The 25,660-nt window shown below is 37.0% G+C and overlaps 1 protein-coding gene across 4 annotated transcripts in view; it reads left to right on the top strand.

Annotated features, from left to right (window-relative positions):
• The window catches only part of WFS1 (wolframin ER transmembrane glycoprotein), a 52,695-nt gene extending 29,020 nt beyond the window's left edge, over positions 1–23,675 (top strand). For all 4 annotated transcript variants that reach the window (XM_071447245.1, XM_071447242.1, XM_071447243.1 and 1 more), the window contains exons 3-8: positions 9,090–9,172; positions 13,114–13,258; positions 14,102–14,272; positions 14,856–14,936; positions 19,201–19,346; positions 20,999–23,675. In XM_071447245.1, the coding sequence (XP_071303346.1) occupies positions 9,090–9,172; positions 13,114–13,258; positions 14,102–14,272; positions 14,856–14,936; positions 19,201–19,346; positions 20,999–22,807 (2,435 nt within the window). In that variant the 3' untranslated portion in view covers positions 22,808–23,675. The remainder of the gene's footprint in view (positions 1–9,089; positions 9,173–13,113; positions 13,259–14,101; positions 14,273–14,855; positions 14,937–19,200; positions 19,347–20,998) is intronic.
• Positions 23,676–25,660: the final 1,985 nt, after the last annotated feature.

The following is a 25,660-nucleotide window of genomic DNA, read 5'->3' as shown; positions in this document are numbered from 1 at the left end:
AAAAAAGCTGTTAGAACCTGCATTTACTGTTATAAAATGTACAGATCAACTTTTCTAAAAGTACGTATTCTACCTGTGGTGAATGGGGGTGATCTGACATCATTCACTTAGGAAATAAGTTTACATAGCATCTTCTAACAAAATAAATTATTTTTATTTTCCATTAATTTACTCCTTAGAGTGTCTGAAATTCTAGAAAGCTTGTTTCATACTGAAAATAAAATCTCTAATAAAAAGCTGTGTGCTGTCCCTTGAAATTGTTGAATTTGTTTGATTTTTTTTAATTAACTTACCAGATTTGTGCTTACAGAAAGAAGCATAAAATCCAGTGTAACACTATCAGAATTACCACCATGCACTTCCAAAAGGACCTGGATGGATTATATAGGACACGACTCCAAAAGAAATACTTTGTGGGCAGATTGTGCACAAAATGTGTTGCTCTGCCTGTTTTGGTTGATATCCATGGACAGGTACCCCCAAAAGCTTTCATTTTCCTACTTTTTCTTGATTTTTTATTTATTGACAAATAGGTTCTGATTATTTACTTTGTAGGTGCATGCATTCTTGTTGCCTGCTCCCTCTCCCATGTTATAAAGTTTCCTTTGTACTAGCAAATGAGCTATTACTGGGAATCCACCACAAAAGGATTTCCTATAGATAGTATATTTAATTTTTGAAAATTGTGCAAACAAGTTCATTCACTCTTCTAACGTGAATTAACTGCTTCATGTTTGTGACAGGGTGTTTTTCTGACAGCTCAGTCATGCTTTGGGGTTTGGGTTTTGTTTTTGTTTTTTGCTTTCTGTTTTTTAAGTACCACAATAAAACTAGATGATTACAATACAATCCTATCATAGTTTTGAACAGTGCAGTAAGACATCTACTGACTTCATGAGAAGCTATAACATTTTCTGACTGTGCTATAGAAAAGGTAAATACTGGATGAATAGAGAAAAAGACTGATGAAAACTGAGCTATAGGAAAAGGATTCCCTTTCAACAGTTGTCTGAGGATCACATTCAGTCATGCAGAGCTGAAAGATGCCAGTGCCTCAAAGCAGTTTGCAAATACAGAGGTTTTGCAGGTGGGTTGTCTTCAGCAGCTGGATGCTTGGTTTGTAAGAAACCAAATGATGCTTTTTCATGTTGTTAATTTTGGGTTATTTCTACTGAAGCCATGGAAATCTAGGGAACAGAACACATTTCAGTGCTGTTGAATGCAAACTGAGCATGAAAAATTAGTAAAAAACTGAGGATTAAAAACTGACTGGCTTCCAGCAACCTGATTGTGTTTGTAAATATTATGGTAATAGTTAAGGTGATGTAGGTGCACCACCCTAAATTCTGTTGGCACAGGATTCATAGCATGTTTTTGACCTTTTACTGGCTATTTCTTTTTCAGCCTAATCCAATGCTGGATTATATAGCTGTATTTTAATTTTTTCTCTGATGAAACTTGTGGCAAAGACTGCTTTTGTGATTCTAAACTTAATTGTAGAACAGTTAGAACCTATCTGGATGTACTACTTAAGCACTTTTATTAATACTAAGAATGGGATAAGCTTTGCATGTTGCAGTTCAGAGGCATATTTTTATGGAAATTCCTGAACAGAAAAAAGGTTAAGTAAAAATCCAGCTTCAAGTCTTGATAATGGAAGTCATAGAAGAGGCTTTTTCAAATACAAATAATTTTATATCTGTCTTTTCTGTGCCATATCAATCTCCACCTACACATTGATTTGTTCTTCTTACCTTGTGGAGCATGGTGGGAGGAGTGGAGTTTAGCAGTGAATATAGTTTATTCATACTAATATCCACTCACTGTAGAAGCAAGTAATTTTCCTTGTGATTGAGACAGTACTCCCTTTCAGATTCAATTACAGTAAAGGCTTCTTGCTAAAGCAGTAAAGTGATGTATGCCTGAAGCTCCAGTGCTGTGCAATGTGGCAAAGTTCAGTTCAGATATCAGTGCTCTTCATGGTATACAGAGAATTTCTTCATATGTGGGATAAGCTCTAATGTTGAAGAAGACATTCTTCACTCCCTGCTCCCACCCCAGTAATTTAGCTGGTAGAAATGCCTGGGGATGAAATCCTGTTCCATACTACTCCATCAAACATCTCAATTACTCTGTCAGTTAATAACGTGACACTGAGGGAGATGCCTGACATCCTGTGACTTCTTTATAAGTAGAAAACCTACTGAAGTTCAGTAGTGAGCTTTTGGAATAAAGCTAATGAAAACATGAAGTGCAGTTTTTCTTCCTCTGGATGCTATCCAGCTTTTTCTTACATCTGAATTAGCATGGGTGTGTTCCAGTTCAGGAAGGCTCACAGAAGCTGCTTTCAATACTCAGTGCTAATAACTAGAGATTGGTAACAGGCTTTGTCAGGTTCAAGATTCTTGCTACCTTTGTCTTGAGAATCATTTACACTGTTATTTACAGCATACCTGTTAGAGCCAAGGGGCTTTTTCTAAATGCAGTGCTACTGCTGTCCTTTATTTTATTCAGAATGTTCTTTAGCTACTTGCAGCATAAACATTTTTTAAAAGCCTTTTTAAACTCATAGAAATATTTGGCATTGGCCAAATACTTTTAATCTGTTCATGCCCTCGAGTTCTTGTGTTTGGAAAGACACTGAATAGACTCTCTATTTACCTTCTCCATTTCATTCTCCTCACTTTCTTCCCCAAGTTATAAAGCTCTGATAATAGTGCCTTATTAGCACTGAACTGTGTGTTTCATAAAACACTGTTAAAACACTAAGGTGTTACACTGAGTGATAATAGTTCAGAGCTTATCACTGTGTGCAATGATAGAGAGCCTTCATGGTTTGCTGCATTTCATCTAGCCTTTTATCACTTAATTAGTCATTAAATCCTTCTGCTGGTTTTGCTTGACTTTTTTAATTGTTTTTTTTTCCTGAATAACACAGAATCATCGACAGATTTTGGCATCTTGGTATTAGCCCTTTTTTTTTCACTCATATAAATTTATTGAGTGATTTAGGCCTTATTTTATATCCCTGTGTGTCTAAACTGATAATCTTTCCCCTGGGAGAATGAAAGCTGTGTTTTTCTAATCTTCATATTCTGTTTCTTAATCTCTCACTTTTCTATGTAACCTGCATTCTAATTTGTTTAGAGGACTTAAGTGAGAAGCCTTGTTCCCTATCTTTAGAGATGTAAATATGAGCTGGATCCACCTGTCCAACCCAGTATATCTATTTTTTCTTAATTAGGAAAAAAATAGGGTTTTAAATTTTTTGTATCCTCCTCAGTTGGAGGAACTACTTAACATATAAAGTTATTTATTAAATATATTTAAAATCACATCCTATTTTTGAATCCATAATTTTCTGGGATGTAGTTGAGGTTGTTGTTGTTGTTGCTTTCTGGCCTTTTTGCTGCTCTGTTTTTTCTCTTAGTCACGTTTATTCAAACAAAAAGTTAAGGAAACTACATTTAAAATTCTATACCTAAACCTAAAATTTGCAAGATCATTTGTAGGACTGCTTGGCTCACTTTGCTGGGCCACCTTGCTAACAATTTTTTCCTGTGTCAACTGTCAGATCTTCTCATGGAATAGTGAAAATGGTCATGTATTTTCCTAGGTGTGCACTCACTGAGCTTGGAGGTGTGTTCCTGCTGGGCAGGACTGAACATATTATTTTCTTGTGCGTATGCTTAGCTGTTCCTGACTGTTTTCAGTCACTTCAGGAATACTTCCTGTACTATAAAATGGGAGGGCCAATCCAGAAATCTTGTTTTGTATCTTGACATCTCAGATCCTTTATTCTTCCCAGCACATGGGTTTTATCCTCCTCCTACTGCACATTCTTGTCAATTCTTTTTCTGAGCCCTAATGAATGCATGAAGTCATGATCCTATAAAGTGTGTATGGCATACAGGCTTCCTTCATACTCTTTGTGTGGGTGTTGCTTAATGCATTAATCTTTTGTTCAGTAGAGTTTCCATGAGCTTTAATATTCACTTGTAAAACCTGTAATTTCTTTTAAACTTACATATTTTGTATGAATGCTTCATTGTTGCTTCCTGTCTGAGAAGGTGCTTTCAGTTTTCCTTTTATCCTGTTCTTACTAGGTTTTCACCTTTTCATTCAAAGCACTTAGAAGTCTGCAGCTTGTGTTTGTTTAAAAAAATTATTTGTTGTGCATGATAGCATGACTGTCATAGGGCTGGCCTCCAATAACTGTGAACAAATAAAACCTCAAGCTCAAAAGGCGTTAGAAATTGTGATCCTTTAAAATACCTTTTTTTTTCTTAGTTATTCCTTGTTCATGGTCTTTGACCTCTTGCTTAATCTGGAATTCAGGGGCTGTAGCTGTGACCTAAGAAGAAAGCTGTGTGCACCTGGCCAGGGGTGATATTAGCAGGCAAGGGCCTAAAACTCCCTTGAGCTGAGTAAATCCACTGCTGAGAGCTTTAATGTGTTTGTGTTGGTAGGAAAGTAAATCGACAAACACTTTTGTTATTCAGCACACACTCTATTGATTCTTTCTGCCTGAAATAACTGTAGTTGATTTTTTTGAAGGAAGGTAGTGATTCTTAGTGGTTAGAGGAGCACTGAGAAAATTGAGGGTGTCTAATGGGTGTGTGTGTATAAGCCATTTTGTGTGCCTCTATGTACAACTAAAAATCTTCCTTTATGTGAAAGGACTATTATGTGCCTTTAAAGATTTCAGAATTCAAGAATGGAAGTGTCTCACGCAATGTCACTTAAAATGCTGAGGTTTTGGAAGCAGTGTTTGTCTAAAATGTGTGTAAAAGCTTTTGTTAAGTATGTGATCAGACACTTTGCAGCAAGCCAGCCAACTACAGTGATGCTCACATGATGTGATTCAGTTGTGTATGTTAAGGGTGTTATAAGGGCTGGGAATCTATTGCATCTATTACTGATTTGTATTAGAATACTGGGAAGGAAATCTTGTGACAACCCCAGTTTACTTTATTTGTCTTTAAAGTCTTTTGCATTGAACATATTTCTTATCTAGATTGTGGAAGTCCATTCTTCAAAACTTTGTATGAATGTTGAAGAGTTTTTGGGTTTTAGTCTTCAATATAGCCCAAAGATGCGGTTTAGATACGATATTTAATCTTTAACCTGTAATGGCATCTTCCTTTTGTGATTTAAAATTTTAAGCATTGGTATCTTACAATTTCACTTGGACTAATCCCCTACTGTGGATTGACTGCCTTTTTGTCATTTAAATGGCTAAATTTCAGAGGTAAGGGACAATAATTGCATCCCAGCAAAGTATTTAAGAAACTGAAATGGTTCCTTTTTAAACATTTCCTGTCTCTGATCAAAACCTAGTAGAAATAGTAAAAATGCCTGCCTATGACAGAATGAATGTTAAATTCCCATTTGAGCTTACAGCAACAAAGCTGGAATCTTACTTTATGTGGTCAATGTGACAAGTAATGTGTGAGGCTTCAAAAAGTAAGTAGCTGTCTTTCTGTACCATGATGACATAGATGCAGCAAAGTATGATCTGCCATCTGCATCATACTTTGCAGATCACAAATAATTTTTTTCCTTTTTTTAAATGAAACAGAAAAAATAAAGTATGCAGTGTCATTTTATATCTTAAACCTAAGATTTTATGACACAGAATAAAAAATCCAAAACAACTAACATTTTATTAATAATGTTATTGTTACAATATCTATTAACTAGTTTGTGTTGAATGATCTGTCTCTGGGAAAGCAGAATTAACTATATTGGGAACTGATTTATAGAGCAGCCTGATGATGAACTAAGCTTTACACAGTCTTGAGTCCTTGCTGGCAATGTTGGAACTACAGCAAATATTAAGTACTAACCACTCTTCTACACCCCTGCTCTTAATTTCTTTTATGAATTATGTGCTGCCTTAAACTTTTCTGCTTTCTCTTCCCTGCTTTCATTTGAATGACTGCAGTGCTTGAGAGCTTCGAATGACTGATAGACTTCATTGGCTTGCATTAACACACTTGACACAAAACAGCTAGTGAAGTCAATTTTAATTGTCATAAAAGATATATGAAGTATTGCAAGTTGAGTGTTCCTGTCTTGTGGAAATTTTTATATTCAAGACAGAGCTAAATTTGACATTAAAAAGGTATGAGTTCTTTGCAAAGCTGGAAAATAAAAGGTTCCACTGACAGCATTTCCATTGCAATACTCTTAGGTGGGAGGAATACACAAGACATTTTCTGACTAAAAACATGCTTAAGAACAAGAGTGATAAGTTACAGCCATCAGTTCTTGTGGTATTGTTGTGGGGGGTGCATATACTCCTGTGTAGTTGTTTGTTCAGTGTTGAGCTGAATTGAAAGAATGCGTTGGCCATCCTTGTTCTAAAACACACCTTGACTGTGCTCTGGACCTTTTACCTTCAGAGACTGACCTATATACCTTATGAAAAAGTAGATTTATAATGGCAGCCATGAAACTAGAGTCATTCATGCTTGGCCTGTTTAATTCTCTTCTTGGTTATCTTCTGAGCAGAGGAAAAATATTGCTGGTTACACAAACTGCATATACTAAGATATTCTAAATTTGATCTCCACAATGTGTTCCTCCACCTTTACCCTACAACTACAGAATCAACCCACAGGCATATTTTTAATTAACTATCTGTTATTTATGTTCATAGGTCACATGTGCAAGAACATAGAATTGATAGTTGGGTGGGAGAGATTGGGCAGTAGGTTGAAAATAACTGCAGAAAGTGCTTCTTTCCCCTGGCAGTCAGCTCTGTTAGAACAAACAAGTTCAACTAGTTTACTGCAACGTTTTTTTTTTTCTCATTGAAGGAGGTAGTTCATAAGGCTGCACGTATTTAATTTTTCTTTTTTTCCCCCATCCTTGCAAATACCATTATGTACATGTTAATCTGCAATGTAATTGCAATAAAGTAACTATAGCCTGGTGTTGTAAAACATTTTCATTTTGTTTCTTCAGCTTTCTTTTGAAATACGTTTTCTTATCTAACACATTCCACTGAACAAAAAGAGCTAAAAGGGGTCAGAGCTGTGCCACGCTCTTGTGTGTGCCAGGTGGAACAGGACAGAAAGAAGGAGACTGCCATATAAGACTGCCTTTCTTATTAGAACTTTTATCAGTTCAGGAAACTGCTTTCTGTAGTTTGTTGTTTTTCTTATATGTGTAAATTCCACTTTATCATTTAACACTGACTAGGAGGCACGAATGGTGCCTCCTATATTATCCAGAGTATCACTGAAATATCTGTGGTGTTCTCAACATGTAGAAAACCCTGAACAGAAAAAACAAAAGGTACAGAAATTTTGATGCAAAAGGGTTGAATGAATTTGAAAGCACAGGAGGAAACAAGAAAAGTAGTGTCAGCTTGTTTCATTTGAGTGGGGTAGGTAGATAAATATTTCGCTTCTTTCAAACACTATGCTCTTTCCTGTAGCTTCCTGTTTATTGTTAGCAGAGAGCCCCTGAGTGATGTTTGCTGGTGTTAATGGTGCCATCTGGAAAACAGGCTTCCGACTTGTTTGGAGTTCAAATTATGTTGGTTATATATCAGGGCAAGGAGATTAAGTAGTTAATTTTGCTGGGATGATGTTTGCCTATTTTACAATAATATTTTTACAGCTTTTTGAAAAGACCAAGTACTAAATGAAAATTATTTTTCATTATGTGCCTTGTTTAGCCAGACAACATGTTATAATCTGGCATTAGAACTTTTCCCAGTAGAACTTGGCAGACAAAACTGTCATGGTGAAGAAGAAATCTTACTTCATTATTTGCTCCTGTTAAATATATCCATTTTAATGAAGTGTTGGCTTGTAGCCTGTTCTTCTTTAAAAATGGTCCCAGTACCATGGATGTTAAAGTGTGCAAGTGACCCTGTTCTTGAGGAGATCATGTGGGATGGGGTTGATTTCTTCCTTCCTGCCATTTCATGAAGAAGAGCTGGTAGTGCCTGGCCCCTGAGCTGGCAGTGCAGCTGCTCACATTGCTGTGCCCCAGTCAGGCAGGGACTCTAACTTGGAGTGGTGCCTGAAAGTCACTTTCCTACACCTGGAAACTGCTTCCCAAGCACACTTTTCATGCTGCCACTGCCCTCAGGATGTACCTACAAAGGGTCACAGAGTGTTTGGGTGGGATAATGTGGTCAATAGGGGTCAGACTGGTGCTTACTGTGGAATTTGGGTCTGCCTTTCTCACTATAGTTTTAGATTGGTTGGTTAGTAAAGCTGTAACTCTGAGTCAGTGGTCAGATGTCCATTCTTACGCAAAGCATACAAGTTATATTGATTTTTCTCTTTAAAATTTTTCCAAACTAATTTATGAGAAGTCATCTCATGAAAGAGTAGCAGTCCTGGCCTTCATCAGCTTTGCTATTAACTAATTCTTTATTCATCAAGTAGCATATTGTTGATATGCTATTGATATTGTTGGCAAACACTGGATATCAGATAAAGCTCTCAAGTTTCTCTTTATGATTGACTGGTGGAGCAATATGATGCTTTTCAAGAAAACCAGTTGTTTAAATCTGTAGGTGTTCAGTAGATGGGAAAGAAAAATACAAGGTGGAGTGTGGAGCAAAATGAAAACAACCCAAGGTTTAGCAGGTGTAACTGTTGTTAGTTTCTCTATGCTCTAGAGACTGAGGGACTGAGCTTTCAAATACACTGTTTTAAAGACTGATTCATTTTTGAAAATCTTAGAAAATATTCCAGTGCTAAATAAAGAGATTGACAGGTGAAAGACTGAAGTGATATCAAGAAAAGAGTAGTAATAGTACAAAAGTTGATCCATATTACATGTTCCACATGTGCTCATATTTATTTTAATGAATATTCTATTGAGAAACAAATTTTGTGGAAGTAAATGAGAAACTCTGAACTGTGACATCCTGTGGCATGTAACAAATAACAAGGGTAAATATGCTGAAGTACAATACTGTCAATATTGTAATAAGTTAATTTCCACTGTTCTTGAAAACCCTTATGTTGGATCTTTTAGTTATGATCATTTAATTTTTCAACCACCAATTGTAAAAATAAACTATTGCTAGTAAACAATTTTCTTTATCTAATTTTTAGAGGGCATGAAGGAAGAACCTGAAGTGCTCTTTGAAGAACTGCTTGAGAGGGCCAAAGCTGGAGAATCAAAAGCACAAACAGAGGTAATTATATATGGTTTTTGTCCAGTCTTGTTTGCTCTCCATTCCAAAAATACCACTGCCTGCTGCAGAACTATTATCTCTTCCTCAGCTGAACTGTGTCTGTTTAGATGCTAAACTATTCAAAGGAAGGTGATGCCATATGGTTTCTCTGCCTTGAGAAATGCTGCTTCCTTGACAGTGTGAGTGGCTTCAGGTCCAGCTATTTAGGATGGAAAAGGTACAGAACTGAGTTTGCTTTTCTTTTTCTTAAAGCAGCATGTGGGGAGCTGTGCAGACAGGGACTGTTGAATGCTGCTGGTTCAGCACACTGTATACAAAGATACCAGGGCTCTTAGGCTGGACCCTGGAGGAAGCTGCCATTGAGGTGCTTTAGCAGGGACAGAGGCTGGTTGTTGATGTTTTCTCATATACCATTTCTCTGTTGAATTAGAAAAGAAACTGCTTCCCAAGCACACTTGGGAAATTTTAGAATTTTAGAAAAGAAGCCTCTTGTTTATTGAAATCTTTTACTTATTTAATGGCAGAGAAAATTGAATTAATAGTATCAGTTCTGTCTTGCATTGTTAGCACTTCAGGTTTTCCCTTAGGTTTTAGAAAAATTGTACAGGTTTTCCACTGCATTCTATTGCCTGGTATAGTGGTCTAGTATAAATAGCTTAAAATTTTCGAGAAGGGTTTTAATTTGTGTTTAACCTGGTTAGTGTTTTACTTGAGCATTCTTTTCCAAATTCTGCTTTCATGACAAATAAGAATGGTTGCAGTCTCCTACATGCTGGTTGGTGGTTTGGATTTTTCCCTAAGGATCTCCACTCCTATTGTAAATAAAAATCAGAGGTGGGGATGGGAAAGTAATTCTTTTAAAGCTGGTAAATAAAAATATGGCAGTGCTAGGCTTGTTCTCCATTCCATATCAACTTGTTTGAGGGGCAAGCTGACCTTGGAGTTGTAACCTGAGATAGTAACAAATTCCTCACTTTGAAACAGCTGGTGGCTTTGTGGAGGATGAAACATTATCCTTGAGGGAATCAGTGCTGTAAAATCCATCTTTTGGCTCTATTCCTCCACACATAAGAAAGCAAAGTCCATAATATTCTTTCAGGATATAATTTCCAGTTGAGTAAGAACACTCAGAAATACTTACATAATCTAAGTCTGTGATGCATACATATGTATATAAATGATGGGGGTTTTTCTCTTTGACTATTAATTCCACTTTCACTCTCTTCCTTTATCTCTTTAACTGTGTACATTTTCTACTCCCACACAATAATAGGATTCTTACCATAAAAAGATAGAGCATACAATTTTGCTTCAGTATGCACTCAGGGTGAATTGACTGCCTGAAATGGAGCCCAAAATACAGTAATTTATTTTTTAATGCAGTCACGTTTCTTGTTACTTGTGGAGAGAGAATTAGCTTTTAGTTTTTAAAACCCAAAAAGAAATTTATTTCTTCTCTATGGTTGAATACATTCCTTTAGAATCAATTAGAAAAATGTATTTTAATTTCTCACATTTGTAGGAGCATGAATGAGATGCTGAGATGCCACTTTTGTGCTGTTTGTTAACAATTATAAAGTCAAACCCAAGAAATGAGCTGGTTCAATGGCTTGTAGTTATTTTATTATTCTGTATATATTCAAAAATAATTCTGCAATGATTATGGAAATAAATGCACTCTGAGTGGCTGTCAACATGTATTACTGTTACTTTATATATATTTTTTTAATCAAGAAATAACTATATGGCAGTTGCATAAATGAAACACCCACAGCTGGAATTCTGTAATGGAGAAAAGGCAGCTCTGTGTCTTTAACCAGAAGATGTCTGCAAGGGGGCATCTTGCTTGAGATGACCACCTCACTTAGCAAAGCCAGAGATGGGAGCAGCCTTTAGACAAGTACAGTGTGAGGGTCTGTGTTAAGCTGTTACCAAGTATGACTTTATTTCACACATTCAGCTCACAAGAAAGAGAGAATCCCAGACTACTTAAATGACAGATTTGAGGTTAATGCTGTTTCCCATCCATTCTTCCACCTTTGACTGGTACAGGCCAGAGCTTTGCAGCCATTTTCAGGTGGTTTGATGTAGGAGCATTGCTGTTAAAACCACAGTCAAGCCAAAAAGCATTTCAGTCATAAAACAGGTTATGCTATAATTTTGGTTATGCTATCATTTTGCTTGTGCTATGTGCCTTTTGTGCTGTGACTAGTCCCACAAACTGTTTGTTGATGTTGCAATACATGTTTCTGTATCTAAAAGGTCCTTAGAAACTTAAGAGCTGTGTGATTAAATGTTGCTACTCTTGAAGTTTTGCTCAAAATCTCAATGGCTATAAATATAAACCTTCTTAAGAAACAGCTGTTCTTGTCAGATAAATATTTATTTGCCATAACCTGTTCAAGCAATTCCTTTCTGAAAGAAATAGCTGTAGGTACAACTGCAGTTGAGTGATAGATTGCCATGCAATTGCTGAAAGATTTTTTCTTTTTTTGTCTCATACACTCTCTTCTTGGTGTGCACCTCCCATTGAATTCTGGCATGACTTTATAATCAATGTTTGGATTATCTAGTCCAATTTTCTCCTTATTTCTGTATGGTTTTGGAGAGCTTCTCTGTATGTGCTATGGATTTATGTCTGCCCAAACTGTCTGTGTGAAGTTGTTGAAGCACTCACTGAAATGTATGAAACCAGTTAAATGGCTGGAGAAATAAACTTTACTGGAAGAAGAAAGACCTTTCTGTCTTATATGATACTATATATATATATATATATATATGTATGTATATATATATATATGTGTGTGTGTATATAATTATATCTATTATATCACTGCATTTAATCTACATAAGGGTAACATGATTTATTAATCTCTCAATTGTATTTTTTAGTCACCTTTAGTGGCAGTAACAAATACTGCAGTAACAAATGAAACTTTCAGAGAACCTTTCAAACAGAGTTTTTTTATTCCAGCAGATAATATTGTGGATTTTAAAAGCTATTCAGGTATTGCATTAATTGCTTCTAGAATGTAGCTGAATGAAGTAACATTACGGAGACAGAGGGCAAGTGCAGTGAGCCAAGCAAAAACATTTTCCACATTCTTGAGGTATGCAGATAAAATGTCCAGTAGTTCTGGTAATTTTCTGCCATTTCACTTCTTATTCCCTTGTCTTGTGACAAGCAGAAGAGTTTCATACCATTGCATAAATATATTTACTAGTACGTTTTCATATATTTTAATTTTTAGAAGGAAGAAAAAAGGTGGTGTTTTTTTCTTACCGGTAAAAAAGTAATACAGACACCTGCTTGGTAATTTCTGTAATCCTGAATAGGAGAATTTTTATAAGCCTTATCACTGAATTTCTTTGATGCTTAAGCAGTATTAGTTTTATTTCATTCACCAAATAATCATGAGTTTTCTTTGATCTTTAGTGACTGAACTGATGTGAGTCAGGGATTGCCCTTCTTGAAGCCTGCCTGCATGTCAAGGCCTTGTCAATAGCTTCATCTGAATTTCTGATTTTCACTGTCATCAGATTATATTACACTTACTTTTTCTGTCTCTAAAAGAAAACTAGCAGTATTGTCTGGTCATTGTTGTAGGAGGAAAAGAATTCAAGAAAACTTTAAACACTCTGAGCTTCACTTGATTCTGCCAGATGCCTGAACACCAACAGCAACTGATTCACTGACCTGGCCAAATATGTTGCAATTCCTTCTTGCTTCCAGTTCTTCCAGATCTTTCCAATCAGAAGATCAGCTTACAACTATGTTCTTTAGTGCTAGGAGCAAATGTTTTGACTTTTTGTTCAGGGAGAATTTATCTTAGCTGAGTCCTAGGGGCTGGGAAGGAAGAAGAGAGAAAGAGAGAAAGACATAAAGACAAAGTAGAGTATATTTCAGTAATTGAAGGAATTTTGTTTCCTATTTATTATAGGTGGGGAAGCACTTCCTGAAATTAGCAGAAGAGGAGGATGAAGAACTTAACAATTGTAGTGCAGTTGACTGGTTCATCCTTGCTGCTAAGCAAGGTCGAAGAGAAGCTGTCAAACTCTTGCGTAGATGCCTGGAAGACAGAAGAGGTATGGGTTCTCTGAGGCTTCCTGCTTGCACTTCTCCCATTATCTGAAACAATACTGTACTCCTTTTAACTCTGAAAAGAGTGGTTAAGGTATGATGGAAATGATCGTGGCAAAATTGCATAAGCAGTTGCTAACAGACTGTTCCAACAGGTAATTTAAAAAGCACTAATTACCAATACTGCTTATTAAAGCATTTTTGTTAGTTATTTGCTTGAATTTCTTCATGAAATCCATGCATGTTCTTCTCATCCTAACCTTTCATGGAAGCTTCTTTTCTTTGACTCTGAAGAGCATATATAACCATACACCAGCTACTTATCTGCTGTTGTTTCATTCTTTTACCCCTCTCCAACCTCTCTTCTAATTGGTCTTGATCACTGTCTTCTCCTACTTTAAGAGTCTCATCTTCCTTCATGTTACTTCTCATACTTGGAATGGTCTCTTCTTGTCCACCAACTATCTGAACTCTTATGAGGGGGAAAAAAAACCCAAACAAAACAAAAAAGAAAACCAACTTTTATTCAGTTCTTGGTGCCTTTGCTTATCACCCATGCCTGTCTGCACTACCTTTTGCCTGATCCACTGTGCTTCAAAAGTTGAAGCAAGACATAGTATAATGCATGTCTTGCACATCTTTGAAGTACAGTTTAAACCTAAGCAATGTGATTAGATTTTGATAAGCAATGGACACGGAAGGGCATTCAAGTAATTTACTTGGGTGGTCAGAATGTGACTGAAACTTGAGAAGTTTCAGACTAAACTGAGAAAAATAAATTGTGAGAAAATCTATCATTTCTGCGTGAGTGTGGAATGAGTGTGTAATGTATTTTTTCTTTTTTTGAGGCATAACAACTGAGAATGAGGAAGAGGTGAAAAAGTTAACATCTGAGACTGACTTGGAGAGGGCTGTTCGAAAAGCTGCCTTGGTCATGTATTGGAAATTAAATCCAAAAAAGAAGAAGCAATTAGCGGTTTCTGAACTGCTGGAAAATGTTGGGCAAGTTGACAATGAAGGTTTGTTCATGAACTGAATTATGGTATTGAGAAAATACAGACTTATGGGCACAGTACAGCTCGAAACCTAAAGGGCTTTATGAACAATCAGGAATGAGATAATAGTAAATGTACAATCTACTTAAGATAATGTAACTCTCTCAAGAACTAACCCTCTTTTAAAAACTGTGCTCTCTGGACTAACACTTGCTGTAGGTTGTGAGTCATTTGAGCACTTGTTCAATTGACCATATATTTAAAATATTTTTATTTACCACTCACTGTTTTGGAAAAATAGGTATTTCATGGCTCTGTATTTGATTTTTTTTTTCTCTCTAACAGTCATCTTGATGATACCTCACTAGATGTTTCAGTTTACAGATTCAGTCTTCAAGACATTCTGCCATTACAGCACTAAATGTTAGCTATGGCAATCCTGTTTCTTTTTCTAATACAGTAACAGGAATATAGAAAACGAGCCACTTGTTATCTCTTTCTATGTAAGTTTGTCTTTTCCTTACTTTGAAGAAATGTCATTCCCCAGATGTTGCAGTTTCTGTTTGATCACTTTAATTGACTGCTTTGACTTCTGTTATTGAAACAGATGGTGAGAAGCAGCCTGGCCCAGTCCCAAAGTCCGTGCAGAAGCAGAGAAGGATGCTGGAGCGATTGGTGAACAGTGAATGTGAGTGCATGCTGCTGCTTTCAGTCTTGGCCTGTGGTTTCAGTTTCTAGTTTGCTTTGGAAAACAATTTTGTGGTGCCAGACTAAGAATGTGTAGAAGATTTGGATTGCAATACACTGATAGTGTCAGTTTATTCTGTGTGGAAAACAAATAAATCATCTGCATGTGAACTCACGGAAGACATCACCATTACAGTCAACCACCAAAGGGAGTTTGCATGTCATTTGTTATTTTCATATTTTTGCCCTTTCACCACTCAAAAGTCTATTCAGCAAAGATTTTCACTTTCAATATATTTTTTTAGTTCTAAATGCAGTAGCGTTTCAGTGAGGGATTACAGTGAGGGAATGAATTATGCACCAATTTAGTGCAGACAGATCCTCCATTCTATTTGCCTTGCTTCCGTTTGCTCTTCCCTTATAATTAATATTTGTCTTTTCATATTTATTCAATGAATGAGTTAGGAAAGATGCACCAAGATACTTCTTTCATTATTTACAACAGCTTAATTCATGTATTGCAAAGAATTAAACCCCTTAACACACACAGGGTCAGATTTGTAGACTTAAGTCTGTGAGGTTTGTAAGGTTTGGTGAAGTGGGGATTGGAAATGAAAGTTCTTTTTAGTTTGGCATAACTGTTAGAAGTACTGATGTGCTTTTGCGCTTTTAGGAGGACATTGTTATATTAAGAAAATGAATTATCAACAATGCAGCATGTGTAGTTTTTCGAGAACAGTATTTAACATAAGGTTCAATTATTCATTGTCAGGAAAACCTCAGTTTCTTGAAATGCACTAAGTCATATGGAGTAGGTTATGTGCAATCTAGATCAGTTCTTGAAGAACATTTTTAAATGTCATGCAGCATATTATTTACTAATACATCTGTAGTTCAGATTATGTGGAACTGAAGTGTCATACATGGAATAGAGAGTCAGATCTGGAGCTTTGCAGGTTTAAACTCCTTGAAAGATTAGATTTACATTTCATTAGGTATATTTGGCCTTTACCTTCAAGGATTGTGTTTTTTACACAGGTGACTTGAAAAATAGCACTCCTAAGAAGAGTAGAGTATTTTAGTTTCCATTAGCTTTCACAGAAGTAGAAGAGGAACAGGGGCACATGCCTGTGTGAGAATAAGGGATTAAGGGATGTGAGAAATAATATTTTGGAAAGCAAGCTTGTGGTCCTATCAAACCGTCTGTGAGACTATTGTCAGCTGTTTTTGTGACTTGGCTGCCACTTCTGGCAAGCTAGAAGCAGTCCTTCAAGGACAAGACTGTTGAATTTCATTGTCCAGTCATTGTATCATAATGCAGATGTATTTGGGTTCATTTGAGCTGTGTTGCATTGGGGTTCTTTCCATCCCTTTAGGAGAACTGGCATGGGTTGCTACAAGTGAGTGCACAGCAAGCAATTTTGTTCTGGATTCTTCAGTAATTGAGAGAGTTATCAGAAAAGGAACTGGCAAATATGAATTTATTTTTTTAAGGCTTAAATTGCAAATAAAATAGCAGGGCAGTAAATGAACCTATATGTAAGTGTAGGCAGAAATTCATGTGAATTGATTCCTTTTCCTAAGATGGATGGGGGAGGCAGGGAAATTTGTCATAACTGTTATAGGTAAAAGTTAAGTTAAATTAAGGTATAATTCAATTATATTGTATTAATTATGTTAATTAATTGTATTATGTTAAGAGTGGGGGGGTTATTAGAATGTTCCAGGAGAAGGGTCCAGGGTTCGGTGGAAGGGCGGTCCGGCAGGGCAAAGCGAGGTCGAAGCGGGATTGGGTGGAAGCTCTGACCAATCATTCGAAGCCCTGCAGAAACGATTGGTCCAGAATGAACGGCGTTAAAGACCAATGAGAAGCCTGGAAATGGACCAATCACCATGCGGATCCAAAACGGACCAATCCTGGACTCAAAGGGGGCTCTAAATGACGGGAGTTCGGTCAGGTTGGGGTTTTTCTTTTTGGTAACTTTTTCTGGGGGGAGCTCGGTGCACTTGGGAATAGTGCACCGTTCTGGTTTTGGCTCACTGTGTGCGTGCCTGGGCTTATCCTGGGTGCTCTGTTCCTTGCAGCTATTTTAATAAACGAGAACCTCTTTCTCCAGAGAAAGTTCGGCCTCGTTCATATTCTTAACAATAACCAAATTGAAAAAAATCTACAGATAATAAAGTAGAATCTACAAAATACACTTTTTAAATCAATTTAAAGGACACTTGGGTGACAAAGTACTAATGACATTTAAAAATGAAAAGTATTCATCAAACACTTAAAGTAGGAGGTAAGATATTACCTCTTCTCTATAGAGCTTTTACCTTTTCATGGAGGATCAAGAAAACTATTACTCTTGAGCGCTTACTTCTCTGACTCATTTTCTTCATTTATCTTGCCAGAAGGAGTTTCTTCTTTCAGTGTTAGTATATTGCCAATTCTTGGAAGATAATTTTTAAGCCAGATATGTGTTTGCAGATACCTGATCTGGGTTGTCCTTAATGGAGGTATAAACAGAAAATTAGAGGTGACATTGTCAATGGGCAGTTGTTGCATGCCTGAGAGGGTGCATGGCATTGCAGTGGATAGGCCATCTATACATAGTAAGTTAATAACTCCTTCCTTCTCAGGATGTCCTGTGATCCTGTAGAAGTGCTGTTAAGGTATTTTTATGAGGTTCTAATGTTCTGCTTGTGATTCTACATAAATACAACTATTCCAGCAGTGCATATTTTTTTCCCAATAAGACAGTAAATATAGATGATCTTTCATAGTAGGCTTAATCTGAAGCCCACCAAAACACCTAAAGAGTCTCACAGATTTCTCGATGCAAGTAAAGTTGCCTTACAGTCTGTGAATAATAAGAGTAGTTAGCAAAAATAAATCCTTTTCTTGTTTCTTGGGAGACATGCCAGATGGTATTTGTGGGACATAAGTGTTATGCATGGAGGAGGAGGAGTAGTAAAAGCCCAAACTATAGACAGCATCCATATTGTGAGATTAAACCAAAAGACAGATTGTAAGGTGATGATTTTTTGTTGAACTCCTTAACATTCCTCTTCCCCTAGTATGTATCTTGAGACAAATACTTTATTTTGCTCTATATCTCTAATGTTTTCAGTCTTAATTATGGAAGTGTTTATATGTTGCTTCTATAAATGTAGCATATTTAAATTAAAAATTTTCTGGGCCCAAACCCATTAATCCTCTGATTTTGAATTTGATGAAGCAGTTATCTGTCTCTTTAAAACCTCAAACTAGTAAGCAGGCCAGGTTTCATATCTTTGCATCAGCTAACTAGTTAAATTTACTGTGTAGGAGATGTGTTACAGATTTTTGTCATTCAGTTCTTTCATGTATACAGCGATGTCATTTGCTTTAGTTTATGGAAAAAAATTGCTGTTAATTATTCTCCTTTACAAACTGCATCAAGCTTGTCTGCCATAGAAACTAGTTAATCCATGCTAATATAGAGAACTGGGTGCAAAGAGTTTGAACCACTGTACAAATCATCTTCTGTCCTGCCATTTCCCCAGTACTCACCCCATGCCTCCCCTATACTCACAGGAGTGGGTAAGGATCTTCCAGGGCAGAGGAATGAATTTTGTCTCTATGTAAACAGAGCAAAATCTGTTTTGTTGGTGGTAGCTGTTTTAGATCACAGTTGATACAGTTTGGAGGAGGCTCGTTGTGTAGCCACATAGCATATTAAATTAATACACTTTAGGTAATCCATATTTAGTCTCATAGATACAATAATTGTGTATTTCCCATAATTATGTCTGTAACTTCTGAACTCAGAAAAATGACTGCTAAATAACAAATCAGAAGTCAGTGTTTCAGTTGATGACATACAGATAATTCATTACTGCTTCTCTACAATCTCTTTCCAATGCAGCTGTTGAATATTTCTCTGAAGCAGATACAATAGTTTATGATTTTAAACTGTGACCTAATCCAGGAGTCTTTTTTCCTGTGGAATCCTTGCAGATAAGCTACATTCACACACTCTGTTATCCTACTTATCAGTATAATAAACTTACCTGCTGATCTGACAAGATGTTGAGTATTACACATGTTGCTGTCTCAAGGAGATTTTTGCTTTCAGCAGAGATCTTGGGACAGGTTGCAAGGTAAACCTATGTTGTCAGTAGTTCATTTTTTGTAGACTAGATTCTGGCAGGAAAGCAAATTAATATTCCAATTCATAATCAATACAGTGTTGTGATAAAATTTACTCCAAATTTTTATTTTATCTTTTTAGCTAAAAAATTTATTGCTTTGGATGACTTTGTTGAAATCACCAAGAAGTATGCAAAGGGAATCATCCCATCCAACCTGATTATGCAGGAAGAGGAAGATGATGAGTTGGCAGGGAAGAGCCCTGAAGAGTTACCCCTACGACTGAAGGTAAAAAAGGCAATATGGAACAGGTTATGTTGAATGGCCTCTTAAGGATCACAGACAAAACAGGAGTGACTTGCACTTCTCTCTCAATACTGATGTTTAGTCTGCATAGATGACCACAAGAATTGTTGCTGTAACTTCTTTTTGGACTTGACCTCATATATATGTTTCAAGTTTGGTATAAGTGAGTCACGTATTTAAAATAAAGTGACAACATTTTTCCCTGTAAGGGGTCAATCTACCTTCATGACATCTTCAGTGAGGATTTAAATGTACCTGTCATCACTGCCCTATTTTTATTATAGATATTGTTATATGCCTCATATCTTTCTAATTTAAACAGGAGCAAGCAGGTGGGAAAAGTTATCCATAGCATGAAAAGGTTCTGTTATGATGGAATTCAAGAAAGATGAAACTTGCTGTTAGCTTCTACACTGGTACTTCTCTAGACAGTGAAAGGAGAAGGGGAAATAAAGGTGCATGCCTTCAATACTGGCATAAATTTTAGGCAAGGTAGGGGCTGTGTGGTTTCTGACCTGAGTTTTTGGTATAAGTTTGTTGCCCATTACCATATTGCAGGGGTGGGGAAAAAGGAGGGAGTGAAAGGTGTCTCTTTCCAAGCATTTGCATGGCTAATAGTCTGAAAGAGATGCTTTTATGAAGAACAGAGATGCCTTCACAAATAAACAAGCTTTTGGCCAAATCACTGGGGCATGTGCTGTCCCAGTTCATCACAATGCCACAGGTATTTGCTGGAACATTCTTGGCTTTTCCCCTTGAACTAATTAACATAAAAATATACAATCTGGGAAAACATAAAAACTGTCATTTTATGGGGGAAGGAGGATTGACTGCAGCATCTAGTGTTCCTATGCAATGTTTGAATGCGTGTTTAAAAAAATCCAGGACCTTTTAATTCATCTTTTGTAAAGGATGGTTGGTTATAGGGAGAGTATTCAATCCAGCTGTTTCTCTGTTGTCTAGTGACTGTGTTGAAAATGCCACATAAAATAGACAGAATTTTAAGATCCTCTGCAGTTACTTTGTGGAGTTCAAAGAATCTGTAAACGCGTAGTAATTGAATTTAACATATGCTGCTGCTTCCAAAACAGGTTTTGACAGTTGCATCCCTAGATGCTTGGCAAGGATTCTTTAAAGATAAAACTGCAGCTGTAAAGACTTTCTGTATGTGTATATGAATCATAGGCACTACTTCCTGCAGTGTATCTGCATAGAATGTGTAGCATAATCCTTGCAGAATGTGGCAGTTAGATGCTTTAAAGTGTGGTACTCGCAGCTCAAGTAATGACTTAAGATACTGCAGGGCTGCAGCCATGTAGTTTATCTTTAATATGAAGCTAGCAGAGCAGAATATTTGACTAGGAAGCCATTTAATTATATGTGTCAAAGGTAATGAAATACATCTTGCCTGAAATCAAAATTATCTCTGAGCTTCATGTGACTGAGTTAATAAAAATGGAGCTAATAATCTCAGACACAGTAATTTTTTTTTATTGGCAACATTGATCTGAAATATAAATCTTTTCATGTTAGCTGAGGTTAGACACCTGGCTGCTACTGCTTCAGCTAGGAATGTCTGTGATGTAAAGATACAAAACTTCTCATTAATAAAATGCTTATTTCTCTTTTTCCAGGTTGTAAAATATCCACTTCATGCCATTATGGAAATCAAAGAATACCTTATAGATATTGCATCAAAGGCAGGAATGCATTGGCTGTCTACCATTGTTCCAACACACCATATCAATGCTCTCATCTTTTTCTTCATCATCAGTAATCTGACAATTGATTTTTTTGCCTTCATTATTCCCTTAGTCATATTCTATTTGTCCTTCATTTCTATGGTGATTTGCACACTGAAAGTTTTTCAGGACAGTAAGGCTTGGGAAAACTTCCGTGCTTTGACTGACTTACTGCTTCGTTTTGAACCAAACCTAGATGTTGAGCAAGCTGAGGTGAACTTTGGGTGGAATCACTTAGAGCCGTACTTTTATTTTTTACTGTCAGTATTCTTTGTCATTTTTTCCTTCCCTATAGCAAGCAAAGACTGTATACCATGCTCAGAGTTAGCTACTGTCTCTGTTTTCTTCACAGTGACAAGTTACATGAGTTTAAGCACATGTGCAGAACCTTACACACGAAGGGCATTAATGACTGAGGCAGCTGCAGGTTGCTTATCCCTATTGCAGGTATTACCTGGGAATTTTGGCTACTTGAAATTCTTAGGGAAAACCTTCTTTACAGTTCCTGTAGGCCATTTCTTTGTGATCAATGTAAGCATCCCCTGCCTTCTGTTTTTGTACTTGTTCTATCTTTTCTTTAGAATGGCCCAACTACGGAATTTTAAAGGCACCTACTGCTACCTGGTCCCATACCTGGTGTGCTTTATGTGGTGTGAACTCTCTGTGGTCATTCTGCGGGAGTCCTCTGGCATTGGGCTCGTTCGTGCATCCATTGGTTACTTCCTGTTCCTCTTTGCCCTGCCAGTACTGGGTGTAGGCATTGCACTGATGTGTCTTGTCCACTTCATTAAGTGGTTTTTGTCTTTGGAGCTCATGAAAATTGTGGTGACCCTGGTCTTGTGTGCTGTTCCTTTGCTCTTTCGATGGTGGACAAAGGTTAATTTCTCTGTAGTTGAAGTGGTTAAATCTCTCACTCGAAGCTCCATTGTGAAACTCATTCTGGTGTGGATTACAGCTGTGGTGCTGTTCTGTTGGTTCTATGTGTATCGGTCTGAAGGCATGAAAGTTTACAACTCCACCCTGACGTGGAATCAGTATGGTTTCCTCTGTGGACCCCGGGCCTGGAAGGAGACCAACATGGCACGTACTCAGATTTTGTGCAGTCACCTGGAAGGACACCGAGTGACATGGACCGGGCGGTTCAAATACGTGCGCGTGACAGAAATCGACAATAGTGCAGAATCTGCAATAAATATGCTTCCATTTTTTATTGGTGATTGGATGAGATGCTTGTATGGTGAAACCTACCCTCTTTGTGATCCCAGAAATGTTACACTGGAGGAGGAAGAATTGTGTCGTCTGAAGTTTTTGACAAAGCATAAATGCCACATGAAAATGTTTGATCGATACAAATTTGAAATAACTGTGGGCATGCCTTTCAGTAACAAAAATGGAAGCAAGCCTATAGAGGAGGATGATATAACCAAAGATATTGTGCTTAAGGCAAGCAATGAGTTTAAAAAGGTGTTGCTGAACTTGAGGCAAGGGAGTATAATTGAATTCAGCACAATTCTGGAGGGTCGTCTTGGCAGTAAATGGCCTGTCTTTGAACTGAAAGCAATCACTTGCTTGAATTGCATGTCTAAACTTTTACCTGCAGGGAGGCACGTGAAAATAGAGCAGGACTGGAGGAGCACAGTGCATAAAGCCATTAAATTTGCTTTTGATTTTTTCTTCTTCCCATTCCTATCAGCTGCATAATGTGCTCGCATATTGGTTCAGTGGTATTTTCAGCGTCCACTGCATTTACACTACCAAAGGTTTGGCTCCTTATGAGAAAAAAAAAAAAAACAAAACAACAAAACAACAAAAATCTACCTTGCTGTAGCAATGCTCAGACAGTGTGCTAATATAGAGCACTGGTTGAGTTTTGCCAGTGTACACACCGTATCCTGACCTTAAACCCTGTATGACTGAAGTAATATATAGTACTTTAATATTGTAAATGAATGCAGGGGATCACTGCTGACTAATTGCATGGAAACTGTTTTGTCCAAAATGGATATATTGGCTGTGGTACAACACTAGATGCATTCACTTGCTCCATGTTAAAAGCACTTTACTCTTTTGAAGTATTCACAATGTGCCCATTTGTATTTTCATAGGTATGGTTTAGAATAGGTAACTGACAATAGTTTTTGTTGCATTTATTACTTGTATTTATTTGGTGTTTTCTAGGAAAAAGTGATCTTAGAGTCAGTACCTGGTGGTAATATTTGCGTACAGCAATCACTGTTACACTATTTGTCCAGAAGATAATGACCACTGTTTTTTGAAAGGGCACAACATTTCACACCCCAGCAAGGTTTTACAAAGTCCCCAGGCTTCTACTTAGCATTAAATATTGTGTATGAAATTTGCTCTTTGTTCTAATTGGTTACACTAAGGTATAGTCCATGCTGGTGTGTGAAAGGCAAATACCAAGGCTGGTATTGAGATATTGGTACCAGTAATGGACAAACCACAGCAACTGAAATTATACCTAAAGTCTCTAGTGGAAATGGAAATAGAATGTTTGTTTAATTACTTGTATTTTGCAAATAAACATGAAGTACAAACTTGAATTAAATGGGTACAACATTTGTTCATTATGCTTTGACATTGTGACCAGTTGTTTGTGTTGTGCTGATAGCAGCTTTCACTGAAAAGTACCATTTAGAATGTTTAAAATATTCTGATGTGAGATACTTGTAGTTGCACTTGATGGTTTTGAAGTCAGCAGTAAAATCTGGGGTGCCAGGTGAAGGTTTCTTGCTGTGCAGTCTGCACACAGTGCTTCCCCCTGCTTTTGGTGTGACTTTGGACCTTTTCTGGCCACTATGGCTGCACATTACAGATCCATCCTGCCATTTCCCTGACTGCTCCACTTTAGGTTCCTTTTTGCCTTTGTGTGCCAGTCATCACCAGGACCAAGCTGAAGGGTTAGCAATGAAAACCTGATGGAGAAGGGGAAACTTTTGGGGACAGTGAGGCAATGGCTGCATGCCAGCTGTGAGTACCTTCTAGAGCATTACCCAGGGCTGCAGTTGGGAGGGAGGACACCAAAGGCATCTCCAGATGTGCTGCCCAGTGCCCACAGCAGAAGCTCCCACCATCCAAAGCCCCACAGTCATGCTTCAGCCCATAAGAAAATCTGTGAAGTAAAACCATATCTTCAGGGTGCTTCTAGCTTTGAAAACTTGCCAGTATCTCTCTTTCCACCTGGGGAAAAAAAAAAAAGGAATAAGATAAAAAGTAAATGCAAGTTTTGACAGCTTCCCTTACCCAGGCCCATTTTGGCTGGAAATAAGTCAAATTTAGGCCTTTCTCTTCTTTCTTTTGGAACATCTATAGGCTCTTTTTAGATACCTAAACATTCTTCCTGGCTCTGAAATATAATCACAAAAGATTTTAAGTTTTTTAACTTTTTCCCTTACATACATACACAATTGTGAAACTTCTATTCATATGTTTGTCAGGAGGAGAAAAGGCAACAGTCTTGGGATTTAGAACTAATGTTAAAATTTCTCCGTTTAGTTTTTACCCTTTGTTTGGATGACAATTTAGTGACTTACTGTGGTGCATTTTGAAGGAGTTGTTACATGTCTTGAAAATGAAAAAGTGACTCAAGTCAGGTGTGGGAAGTTTTTCAAGAGGAGGGAGAGTACTTGATTTCTTTGGAATGAGTTGCTTTTTAAGAGACAAAAGGCTTAATCTTGGTACTTTAGTTGCAATCTGTATCATAATAACAACTCTGAAACTTGTATTGCAGCCTTTTTTGTGGAAGTTGTTAGAGGATATTGGCATATAACTGTTACTAAATTTGAAAACTTTGAATTATTAGTTAAAAATCTCTGGTTCCTTCTGGTTGAAGGAAAATACTCATCTCAATATTGGTCAGATTCAAAGTTGAATAATTACCCTTTATGCACTTATATGAAGAAAAAAAAAAAACCTGAAAATCAAATTCTGAATTAGCTAGATCTAGGAAAAATAATCCATGTGCTCTGTAGTGATGGGTTGATGGGGATTCTTGAATTTGTCAAGAGCCTCCTTTCAGCACAGGTGGGAAGTTTTACCCAGTGGCACATTGAAGGTCATTTTCCCTCTGTGTTCAGTTCTTCAGTGCAGCCACAAGGGATGGAGGAAGCAAATTTTACTTCAAGACCTTTAAATAGTGCCTTTTAATGCCATTTCTCAAGTGTTTCTCTGTGATGTTTTTAAATTTTTATGGAAAAAGAGGGTACATTAATGACTTGAATGGATCTTGTTGATCTAGTGTTCAGTGTTCTGAACCTTTACCAAATAAATCTTTCCTTTCTAAAGTGTATCTTAGCTGACAATCACAAAATTGCTGGAATTTAATAATCAAGGTGTTCTTGCAAAGGGTGCCTCTATTTACTTTGCACCTTGCAAGCAAACAGAGCACAAAATAACTTTGTTCCATTCCTGCTACAGCTCTGTGTTCCAAACCAGTCCATCTTCTAGGCTGGAGAGGCACAGAATCTGGCAGCTGCTGTTAATTATTCAATTATTCGTACATTTATTATTTTTTAACTCAGTTTTCAATATATG

Source organism: Agelaius tricolor, unplaced genomic scaffold (assembly GCF_023055355.1).
Source record: "Agelaius tricolor isolate 1412-34295 unplaced genomic scaffold, bAgeTri1.0.p SCAF_24, whole genome shotgun sequence".
In the NCBI taxonomy this organism is placed as follows: Eukaryota; Metazoa; Chordata; class Aves; order Passeriformes; family Icteridae; genus Agelaius; species Agelaius tricolor.
This window is presented reverse-complemented; position numbering and strand designations above follow the sequence as displayed.